The sequence below is a fragment of the Petromyzon marinus genome, chromosome 7 (genome assembly GCF_048934315.1).
Source record: "Petromyzon marinus isolate PM22_M1 ecotype Great Lakes invasive population chromosome 7, UKy_Petmar_22M1.pri1.0, whole genome shotgun sequence".
Lineage (NCBI taxonomy): Eukaryota > Metazoa > Chordata > Hyperoartia > Petromyzontiformes > Petromyzontidae > Petromyzon > Petromyzon marinus.
Window position 1 is genome coordinate 8,538,546 of NC_133673.1, and position 12,640 is coordinate 8,551,185.

General features: G+C 43.7%; 1 protein-coding gene across 1 annotated transcript in view; it reads right to left on the bottom strand.

Moving 5' to 3' along the window:
• LOC116940098 (ATP-binding cassette sub-family C member 8-like) overlaps positions 1-12,640 on the bottom strand; it is a 90,811-nt gene that overhangs the window by 54,759 nt on the left and 23,412 nt on the right. The window contains exons 11-18 of the mRNA XM_076065329.1: positions 10,887-11,049; positions 8,758-8,798; positions 6,347-6,495; positions 4,326-4,431; positions 3,044-3,160; positions 2,602-2,677; positions 2,040-2,145; positions 1,208-1,306 (exon numbers count right to left, since the gene is read on the bottom strand). Of these exons, the coding sequence (XP_075921444.1) occupies positions 1,208-1,306; positions 2,040-2,145; positions 2,602-2,677; positions 3,044-3,160; positions 4,326-4,431; positions 6,347-6,495; positions 8,758-8,798; positions 10,887-11,049 (857 nt within the window). The remainder of the gene's footprint in view (positions 1-1,207; positions 1,307-2,039; positions 2,146-2,601; positions 2,678-3,043; positions 3,161-4,325; positions 4,432-6,346; positions 6,496-8,757; positions 8,799-10,886; positions 11,050-12,640) is intronic.

A 12,640-nucleotide genomic window follows, 5' to 3' on the forward strand; every position in this document is an offset into this window, starting at 1 on the left:
CACAGCCTGGTCATGATGTTCCGTTGGAAATGGTTCCAGCGATTTCCCATTCGCAATAAAATTCTAAACAGCTTCTACTGTGTGTCCAATTAGCGTGGTTGGCTACGTACGGTAAGAATAAAATTAAACATACATACTTCGGTGACCTACCTCATGCCTTTACTAAAGGAGGTTATATAGTGGGTATTTGTTTCAAACATTGCAATGCATTAGTAATCATAATGTATTATAATATATTTCCCAGCTGTGACACTACCACTGCTGGTCACTGGAAATGTACTTCTGGAATTGTATAAACAGTATGAGGGATAGAATGAAACATCGATTTCTCAATGTTAATTACTAAAAGAATTATGCATGTATCGAATAATATGTGAAAGAATCAATGTTTTTAGATTTGTACTGTTAATATTGTATGGAATGGGTGCACGTAAGCCCTGTAGCCAATAGAGGCACGACCATTCACAATGTAACAAAATAATAATCGATTTTTGAATTGCATTGACACCTAAAATCTCAATAATTCATCACATTGCTGGGGTGGGGTGAAGCATTTCACCCAGGGATTAATTTCAGATAGAGTTGACCAGGGCTGAGCTCTGGAATATATTTTCCTGCCCTCCACTGCCCTTGGCTATGAGGCAAGCCAGGACCCTGGGGAGAAAGGGGGGGTTAGAGGGCCCTAGAAAATATTCCATGATAAATTATTCCTTGGTTCCACCACTACCACATTGCTCAGAATGTGAAGGGATAAGATGTTTATGGCCGTCCATGTATTGCTTATCAGTTTTTTCTTTGTAATGGTGCAAAGACCCTCCACTGGATTGACACGGCATGCATCCAGAGCACATCTAAAGTAGTTTCCATTACAGTGTTCACTTCAGCATAGACTACATCTCACAAAAATCAACGCTTCACCACAATTTCAGATAAATAGACAAAATAGCCATATAGGTATCAGCCACGTACTGATGAGAAGTGCAATTTTTCTGTTATTTCATAGTCTCAGCTCCACTACCGCTTGTAAAAGAGAACCTAGCAGTGTAATGCGATAAGCAGTGAGATCATCATTAGCCATGGTCAGTCCACTGTTGGATGATGGCCTCCCAAAGTTGCTGGCATATCTCACGATCCTTGTGACAAAATAATCCACGAAGCAATGAGAGTGCAGCTCGATGGAGACGTAATTAAGTGAACAGAGCTGAACCTTTCTTCATTGAAGGGGCTCCCGAAGGTGATGTTCTCCTGCACGTTGGAGTTTAGGATCCAGGGTTTTTGAGCTGCGTACGCCACGGAACCTCGTCGCCTGCCAAATGCAAGGTGCAACACCAAGCAGGGACAATCGCCGTCAATCAGGAGGCATGTCACGTGATTAGAACGGTGTGTGTTGGCTATCGGGATGAACGGTGGAAGAGAAATAATTAAAAAAAACAATGCTTACGTTTCAGAGTTTTAGAACATTTTACAAAATGTTGAGGCTCTCCGCTCTTGACGATTATTTTTTGTGTTTACACTTTGCCAACAATGTTTATTATAGCAAGCATGATAAATAGGAAATACAATAATCAAATTAAATAATGTAAACATTGATTAATAAAATAATGGCATGTCGATGAACTGTGAAAAAATGTACTGAATATTAAGTGAAAAAAAGCAATGCCTTTATATATATGCAATGTAATTATATGTAAAGCACTTCATCAATCCACTACCGGATGAAGGCCTCTCCATGCCGTGCCGGTCATGGCGGTTGTTTCACCATCTATCACCACACCGGCTAGTGCGGCTTGTAAAGGGTGATGCCGAGGGCTGGTTTCAGATATCACTCGCCACCGATGTTAGCCACGGCCGGGTGACAGGATTCATAATGCATCGCGCAAACCTGTTGCGCCAGCGCTGATCTCCAATGCCTCTATATTTTTTCGTACTTTTAAATAGGCTGCAAGAGACAGCATGTTGCATGCAGCTAAGCTCGTACAATGGCAATGCTAAACAGAATTACAATCAACCCACGGGAGAGCTGCTCGGCACAGCCTGACCTGTTCCAGTAGACTGAGCCGCTGACGAGATGCATCTCTCCCAGCGTCGCACTCAGCAGGGACGACTTCCCACATCCAATCTGACCCACGACCATTGTGAGCTGCCCTGTGCAGACCAGGATAGGCAGAAACATTCATGGATGTCTTTGTCGTCCCGTTGCTTACCTTACCGCATGACAACGGGGTGCACGCACAAAGTCAACCTATGCCAAACCCCAGCCAAGTTGAGATATTTCGTGTGGTTGACTTGTACAGAATGGGAAAACAAGACATGAATGTGGTTTCAGAAAAGAATGATGGAAAAAAGAAGCCATTCTAATATCATGAAACTTTCGAACAAAATACTGTATCTAGTAAAAGTGTTCAATAATCGTCAGCCTGCTGCTTACACTGGTAGGATTGGCAAGCTTGGGATTATACATACACACACAATGTGATTGTAGGACAGCATCACCATAATAGCCGCTACTAGGAGTCAACGGCGTGACCACATTAGCGATAAACTGCAAGCTTACATTCAGATGATAAAATAATGATTATCAAAGGGTTACTCGTAACCGACCGTGTGGAATACAAATGTTGATGTCGGTGAGGAGGGATGGTTCACTGGAAGCCCACGTAAACACCCCACCGGTCACCTGCAGCAGCACCGACAGCAAGTTAGGGTTCACCACGTGCTCCACGCAAATCAACACATGGCACGGCTCAAGAATACACTTCGGAAAATCTGTCGGATATTGGTCGTTTAATTTTTTTCTTATTTTATTTCAGCTTTGTCTTAATGTCAACTGTGTTGTTTTTTTTTGCCTTTCCCCATACAATTTTAAAAAATAATCATGATTGTGCCATCGGTATCATGTCATGACACCGACTATTCGGATCTCCCACAGAAGAGCGCAACCCTTCGCGTTCGAGACTGTCCCACGGAGCCACCCAACCACCTCGTTCAATATTTCATTCACCCCACAAACTGTGAATTTCTGCTTCCAGGGCCTCTTGGTCACCTTAATGGCAAAGTCCTCTGATCCATCGGTGAATTCAAACTGCCTCCAGTCCTGGGGGGGCTCGAAATCATCCCACACAGGCTTCTGTGGTTGCTTTCGATTCACCGCCATCATTTGCTGTGAGCAAACACACAAGGGAGCCCTAGTTGTGCAGCATCACTGACGACGCTGCCGCTGCACCCGGGCACAGATCCATTCCCAGACGTGTTGTAGTTGACCGTCGAGGAAATTAAACTTGCATGAAACACTGAAAACGCTGGTTTAGCAAAAGCAATGTGTCCGAGCCCTTAACGCCGCATTCCTTCGTGGCAAAGAGCAAAAGGGTTGCAGTCAAATTGTGTCCCTCGGAAAACATGCTTTTCGTGTAGAATGTCTCAACAGACTAGACATAAATGCATATATATGAATACACGTATATTTATGCATTCATAAATGCATTCATAAATATGCAATACATGTATGCACTCATCCAACATACCATTACGGTATATTGGGATATAAAAGGCTCGCATTGTACGTTTATATTTGACATCACATATATATTGTTTACATAAACTACGCACATTTATCGACACAGCTGTAATGTTTTACTCATGTAATTTCGAAGATTGTAGCACAATTACCCTTTTCAGATGTAATATATGCAGTATATTTAAGATGACTCTTTGGTTCTTTAAAGTCACGTAGAAAATAAAATAAAATAATAATAGAATATGACGTTTTGGTTGCAACACAAGCAACCATCATCAGGTAAGAATGAATGATAAAACACAGACACGGGGAACAGCATAGGCAGACACATGCAGAGAGATACACAAAAACACACCGAGCGAGACACACCATTTAAGATTATCAAACATGTCAAAGTGAATTAATTAGCATAATCCAATCAAAGCAAAAAGGTCAGAATAGCACAGTCTATATCTGAGCAGATGACTTGGAAAATCCATTCAGGGTATGCGAATGAAAATTGTTACGCAATATTCCAATTACCACAAACATAGCTTACTAAGTTGGTAATAGTTATTGATTTAAATGTATAATGTTTAAACACAGACGTTGTTTAACCTTCTAAGATGTAGATGGCGTTTCCATTTTAACTAATCAAAAGAAATTGTAAAAATAATAATGAAGGAACAGCTGTGCAATTACAAGTTCACACCACTGCTGGTGGGAGTGTAATGATCGCATTTGCACGAAGAACGAGCGGACAGACCACGACGGGCATGAGGAATGGGCGTGTGAGAAAGCTCTCAATACGTGCTATGTAGACGGATCTCACCACCACATCGGCGTTGCTACTTTTTTTTGGCCGAGGCTCCACGTCCAGCGTGTTGGGTTCGTCACCAATTTCGCTGGTGGCGAGGAACTCGGTCAGCTTTTGCATGCTGCATTGTGCACACAAAGACAACGATCCCCCAGGTTAGCCTTAGCAGACTGTTGGGGCTAGTGCTGTTAGCGAGCACCTCTCACACACACAAACAAACAAAGATCCCCCGTGTAGCCTTAACAGACTGTTGGGGCAAGTGCTGTTAGCGAGCACCTCTCACACACACAAACAAACAAAGATCCCCCGTGTAGCCTTAACAGACTGTTGGGGCAAGTGCTGTTAGCGAGCACCTATGAAGGCCGGAACGGTACACGAGGGGGTGGGTGGCCAGCACCACGCCCGACCGCCTTTGTCTCCCCAGTGGCGATGTTTACACACCGCACCAGGTACTCATTTGAGGCTGAGTCGACCTAGGGGAGGCCCAGGACCGGTTCAGATCATCGTCACTGGTGTTGGCCGTGAGCGGGTATCGAACCCGGATGACTGGGTTCATAGCACAGCGCGCTAACCGCTACACTACCGCTCCCCACACACACACACACACGGCGACACATACACCTCCGATAAGCAAGGTTGGCTACATACGGAGCGAAAGAAGTTCAACATACATATATAGAGACACAAGGCGAATGTGCTTTATATTAATGAACAACTGCAAACCGAATTTGAGCATGCGCAGGAGCCCTGTACAACAAGGGTTAAATTGGAATCCAAAGCATATAGCACAAATGTGTGTGTACATTTACAGCCCTTCTGTGAATACACTGATGGATGAGGACCTCCCCACGAGCTGTGCGGGTCACAGGGGTTATTTGGGCCACACTTCACCACGCTGGTTCGTATGTATGCATGAATGTTGAACTCATTTCGCACCGTACGTACGTAGGCAACCGTGCTAATAAGAGGTGCGGGTCAGACAGGGAGCACGGACGTGGGAGCATGGGCGTACAGAACGACTGCTATGCTCCGCGCTGCCCACAACAGAACAGGGCCCCGCAGCTGCCTACAACACCTGTTTACAGCTTGGTGGTCACCCCATCTAAGTACGATACCCGGCTCCCGCCTGCTCAACTCTCTGGCTGATACGATCATAGGCATGAGGACAGTAAAAACAAAATGGTAAAGTCTTCTTGGTTCCTTCGGTAAAGTCACGTAGAAGGGAAATTATAAAATAATAAAATTAAAACATAATGTTATGGTCAGAAATTAACATCCTGCTAATCTATCACATTAACACAGCTACTTCAATGTTTAATTCTTCTGTTGATATGTAAACTCCTTTGTCAAGGCGCTCTGCTCTTCCCACCCAGCTTAAAAACGCTGCCAAGCTTAGCAGTGTTCATTGGAGCGCTGTCTTTCCAACAGTTCTGTTTCTTCACCTGAGGAAGGCTACTTGTGTTGTGGCCGAAACGTCGTGAGAATTTTATTTTATTACGTTTGATTTTTTATTATTTTATAATTTCCCTTCTACGTGACTTTACCGGAAGAACCAAGAAGATGAATCCCTGCAGTCACGAAAGCTTTAAATCGAAATTTAAAATGTTAAAGGTGAAGCCCTCCAATTTCTTGCTCACACCCCGCCTGGAGGAAGGAAGGGGGCCTCCTCTGGAGGGAGCTCTAGAGTGCCCCTCTTGAGGATATTTGTGCCTACTCTTCCACAATGATATTTGTGCCTACTCTTCCACAATGATATTTGTGCCTACTCTTCCACAATGATATTTATGCCTACTCTTCCACAATGGCCAAGCATTTTCGAATAGGTGGGAGTTGCCCCACTTTATTCAACCGCACAAGACCTGCCGATCAACTAACTGTAGTGTACCGCTGGTTGGACAGATGCAAGGGCTGTTTCAAACACTTTCCAATCGTTTCAATTTCCACGCCCGGGACATTAAACCTTGGTTTGTAGGTCCAGTGTGGTAACCATGACCACAGTAGCACCTGGTGTGTAGGATGCTAGTGTGGAAAGCCACCTGATGAGAGCTTTGACGGCAAAGCGTACGACGGTCGAGAGGAGGAAGAGGGGAGTGACCAGGATGTGGAAGAGAGCCAGCGACGCAAAGGCCACCGCCGGTGACAAGGTGATGTCAGGTGAGCTCAAGTGCACGTAGGTCACGAATGTCTAGACAGTGAACAGCGACACAAACGCACGACGTAAAAAAATGTTACATTAACGTTTGGCCGGGATCTGTAAAACAAAACATCAATTCTTTAGTATCTCTGGCAAATAATAATAAGGATATTTTTTTTAAAAAACGCCTTTCATATGGAAATATTTCAAAGCTCCGGACAATAATTACATTAATATACAGTAATACCCCGATTTACGTTGGGGATGCGTTCCTGAAAGGAATATCCAACGACGAATATCCAAACGACGTAGCTCAAAGTGATTTACAGGGTAAGTGGAGGCGAATGGTGAGGCAACAGACAAGATAAAGGACGGACGATGCTGTCAGCAACGTACGTGTGGGTTGAGGCGACGCAAATCAGCCAGTGGTATTAACAGTGACGACATATTTGCAAAACGACGTAAAAGGGGGAAGACGTAAATCGGGGTATTACTGTAGTTGAAAATAACACTCACAAGTATTGCTGAAAACTAATAGAAATTATAACAATGACTAGATCCGCAATATGTATGGAATGAAAACAAATAACAGAATATAAATAATAATTACACTCCAATCAAATTACAGGAAAAGCCAATTAATTAAAATAGGATGGCAGGTCTTTGGCTCAAGCGCCCTTCATCTTGAACATTCTTCTTCATTTCACTCTATGGATCCTTTTCCTTCACGTCATCAAGCGGCATTTGTAGTCATCAAGCAACTCCATAGTGCTCCCATGGGGAGACATTCTCATTAATAAACTGACTGCCCAGTGCCGCAACTGCTAGATATGCACAAAAGAATTACACTAATTTAATTAATTACATTTGTTGCTGCATGGGCAATCTTCTCCAAAGCATAACAAGTTAAGACATAAAAATAGAAGTATTGTGTTAATTTTGTCTGCATCCTTGGCATTTTTGCCGAATGGTCTCAATTTAGCTAGATTAATTAAATGTGCATCCATTTTCCCACGGAACATATTTAATTGTATCTGTCAACTTTAGTGAGTTAAACGACTTTTTAGAAATGATCAGAATAAGAAAATTTCACATTTTATAAAACTTCTTTGAAATTATAAATGTGAATACAATAATGCAGATTAAAAAAAAAAAACTGCAGCATGTGTGAAAGTGGCCAACATGCCTTGCTACTATCTGTAATTTATTAAATTTGGGTGACATTCACAAGTTGAGCCTGCAACTTTCTGCAACATTATCTCTTTTGCTACATTGCTCAGCAGGGCATCCATTTATTATAGCACAGCCTTTCTTTATTGGCAGTAAATGTTCATCGAATTTTCCATACGTCCGGATGTGAATAAATCTAATCACTGCAATGATGGAGCAGGCTATCCCACGAGGGTAATAAGTGGGTAGATGGCTCCGAAGTTCTCTCCTGGGGACACATTCTAATAAATAAACTGACTGCTTAGTGCTGCAACTGATGGGACAGCAGGCTCACAATGCACGGGGAACCACACACGGAATGTAGACGGCTCACCAATTTAACCAAACGCCTTTGGGTCATGACAACTACTGCCCAGCCTGTTATGTGGAAGATGGCCAATTCAAGATGCTGCGACCTCAATTTATAGCAAGGCGATTCAATGCCGACCTGATAGGTGTTAGATGTGCACCCACTGAGCAATGCCTGCTTGGGTAATCTAAACAAAAAAAACTAAACATTTCACCTTTGGTTTACAAACAAACAAGTCAACTATGAGGCGCAGGCTGCGTGGAATGAGGTTCAAATAAAACTCAATATAAGAGTCCTAAGTCCGACTGAGACTCCACCGCCGCAGTCGACTGCTCCGCGCATTCAGTGGTTCTCTTTGTAGACTCATCAATCAAATGTCTATGTTGCGCATCAAAGATAGCCTTAACAGACTGTAGGGGCAAGTGCTGTTAGCGAGCACCTATGAAGGCCGGAACGGTACACGAGGGGGTGGGTGGCCAGCACCACGCCCGACCGCCTTCGTCTCCCCAGTGGCAATGTTTACACACCGCACCAGGTACTCATTTGAGGCTGAGTCGACCTAGGGGAGGCCCGGGACCGGTTCAGATAATCGTCACTGGTGTTGGCCGTGAGCGGGAATCGAACCCGGGTCGCCAGGTTCATAGCGCAGCGCGCTAACCGCTACACTATCGCTCCCCACATGTTATGCATACATAAACAACATACACACTCTACTTTATGAATGACGGCTGTTGAAATCCATCATGAACAATTAGTTTTGATTTTGCTCAAGCATGAAACAGGAATGGACTCACCGCCATGACAGCCGTAATCGGTATGGCCGCGTTCATGAAGGCTGCATTCAATAAAACACAAAAATCATTTAAGGAACTTCCTATATCAATAAAAGTAAGCATTGCATGTTCAAAAATTGAACCCTTAAAACAATACAAATATAACTAACAATTAAACTTTGTTTCAATATCACATAAAACTGGTGGAATAAAAGCATCATTGATCCTGCCATGCTTGTAGTGATTAGCAGACTGGACTTGCAATCCAGAGGTCACCAGTTCGATTAGGTCTCCCAGGGCAGCAGTTAAAACAATTGGAAAATTTCTTAAATCCCTCCGCCATTGTCCACTCAGCCGTATATATGGGTACACCACAGTTAGCCAATCAGAAAGCGGTGTATGCTGGGGTAAAGTGGTGGGTAACTCCCACCACTTCCAAGACATGTGACCAGTGTGAAAGAGTAGGCCAAAATACCCTCCTTGAAGTGGAAGCCTTTCTGCCAACATGGGTGTAAGAACACAATCACAGGGCTGCAATTATACCTTTACCACCACCATCATCATCATCACTATAATGTGTAGACCATGACTTTGGCAGTTGTGCTTAGATATCTATGGCAAGCATGGACAAATAAAATTAATAAAATACCACACATGGATGAGTATCTGGTGCATGCTCCGGTGATCTGAATCAACTGTGACAACTCCTTATTGTGAATTGATTTGAAAACCATCAATCATGCATTTGTCATCTACCAAATTTGAAAAGGAGGGATGATTGTAAAACCTTATGCTTGGATAATGTTCTGTATCTACTCTTGAAAAGTGAACTGAAAGATTGAAATAAATCATAATACAGTAATGAAATGATTGTTTTTGTTTTATGTTACTGTGCAGTAAATTGATTGAAGCCGTTCTGTATCTCTTAAGCACAAATTGCCATCTGGCTTGTCTCAAACGAGCATCAGGTAAGGAATATTGTAGTCGCAGCTTTCTTGAATCTTAGCCTTGTTATTACATTTGCATTTCGAGTTTCCCAGAAGTGACACGTTCAGTGAATTAACCATCTGTGGGTCGAACAACAGAAGATTGATTCCAAGACCTTCATTGGCGATTCCAAAGCCATATTTATTTACGTGCTGTCAACACAGCCTTGAAACAAACATTCATTGCCACTGGGGGTGGGAACAAACGACCAAGAGTCCAACCCATTCATCAGCATTGGCCGCTCGATTGTCGGTACAGTGATTTGTCCAAAAAAAGTATGAATGATTAATTTATTCATCTTGTTCAGGCACTTCATGTGTAATCAGGCAAAAGCCCATTGAGACGATGAATCCCTATTGCAGGGTAGACATGCGGTATGAATTCAACGGCATTCCTTTTTGTAAGGCACAAGAGTTGTTAGGTGGCGGCAGGGTTGGGGGAAATGGAGAGCGCAGTCCTAGCAACAACAAAAAAACATAAAACGTGAGATCGTTTCTGCGAGTGAGCAAAATTGGAATAATTAAACTACACTTGAATCACACATTACGTTCATGAGAACCAGAGGACGCCAAAACCATTCGAGACTAGGGCGTCCTCTGGTCTAACACCGTTTGAGACGAGGCTCGAAAGAAAGCTGTCTCTGGTGTGGACCAATCAGTTTAAAAGACAATGCCACATGTTTTATCAGTGTGTATTTTTGTTTGCATTCTGACCACAAGTATTGTGGTTAATACAGACATGATTCCTTATAAAAGGTTTCAATTTGGTGTTTTAACATCTTAACACCTGTTTTGTTGCCAGAAAAAAGGGGAAAACCTATTCTCATACGTTGATCTTCTTTCGCAACGTACGTAGCCAACCGCGCTAATCGGAGGTGCGGGGGAAGGACAACAAACTAAACACAAAAAGCAGTTCTAAAGAAATGAAGTTTTCAATCTAGCTCTGAAAGCGCATAGCTCCAGTGGCTTTCTAATATCGGAAGGAAGAGCGTTCCCGATGGTTGCATAAGTGCAACTGAAAGTGCGCGATGCAGTGACCCCCTTTGTTCAACAGCTATCCAAAAACCACCTCGAAGATGATTCGGAGTTCGCGTGATGGTTGATGCTCATTGACCTGCGCCCCAGAGCCATGCCCTGCCTTGTGGCCCCCTGTGCTCGTCTCACTGGACAGGGCGGTGTAGATGGCGAAGGTGGAGAGGCTGCGCAGCTCCTTGGAGCGCGTCTCCTCCACGGTTCTGCAGAACACCTGCTCCCAGGCGTACAGCTTCAGCAGCTTGATGCCATGCACCAGCTCGCTCGTCTGCTTTATCCGCGAGCTGCTGTGCTCCTGCAATGCATCGCGCACGCCCACAAAAGACAACGGTCCCCGATGCAGCCTTCAAAAGACTGTTGGGACAATCTCTGTCAGCGAGCAGGTGTAAAGGCCGGCACGGTGCGAACAGGGGCGTACCACCTTACCACTTGGCTACCTTCATCTCCACAGCGCTGATGTTCCGACACTGCACCAGGTACTCATTTAAGGCTGAGTAGATCTAGGCGTGGCCCAGGACCAGTACAGTTTGCACTTGCCGCTGATGTTAGCCGTGGCCGAGAATTGAGCCTAGGTGGGTGGCAGTTCATACAGCAGTGCGCTAACCACTGCGTTAACATTCCACCCATCACACACAAAGACATGCATGTAGATATAACTAAAAGAACAAAGATTCCCTGCATAGCAAGTGGTGCTATCGATCACCTATGAAGGCAGGAATGGCCAGCACCACTCCCAGCCACCGTTGTTCCCCAAGTCCTGATGTTTACACACTGCACCAGGTAGCCATTTGAGGCTGTGTCGACCTAGTAGAAGCCCATGAACAGTTCTAATACCACTTGCAGCTGATGTTGGCCGTGATTGAGTATCGGTTACAGATTTCATTGCACTTTGCCCTAACCATTGTGCCACCCTTCATCACAAAAACACAACCAAATGCACACACATGCACCCACGCACACGTGCAGTAATACAAATATTAATAGGCCCCATTGTGAGCACCTGATCCCACTCAGAAATGTACAGACCCTGTCTCAAAGCGACCATAACAATTTACTTTTCTTAGTGAATTGTGCGACTATTTTTCACGATAACAAAAATTACGTTGTTCAATTAAGCTTGCCAAAACAATCCAAAATGTGCCTATTGGATCAATACAACATAGCGGAAGCGCATTGGTAACCAGTCAATCATCTCCCAATTTTATTCTTCAGAATAATGATTAGAGCTGCATATATGTAACACATTCAGTATACGAGATAACACAATCAGTAACATGTGTATATACGAAATACATGTGCAGCGTTATACGTAGATGTAGAGACGAAAAGGTGTACCAGATATAAAACATTACATATGCACATAATATATTTTTGCAATCAAATACATGGACACCACGACAAACATACATTTAACCTGTGCCCATGTGCTTTGTACATCACGATCATCTTAAAGCAGCATTTAATTAAAGCATACATTAAATAACAAATACGCTGAGTCACTTCATCAGTTGCCAACAATTAGTGCAATATATTCCAACACGGAGAAATAATTTACGCAACAGAGCTTCCATCTGGGTAACAGAAGGGGAAGAAAGAAAAGAGGGGATGGAGGTGGGGGGCTGAAGGGGGGGGGAGGAGGGATGGAGGGGTACGAGTCGATCACTGAACACGACGAAGTCTCGGGGAGTGCATCGTCTTTGTGCTGTTCGCCTTTTGGCGTCCTCTGTTCTAACACCGTTAGAGACGAGGCTCCTAAGAAAGCTGTCTCTGGTGTGGACCAATCAGTTTCAAAGGCAATGCCACATATATTTTATCGGAGTACGTTTTTTGTTTGCATTCTGACCACAAGCATTGTGGTTAATGCAGACACGATTCCTTGTAAAAGG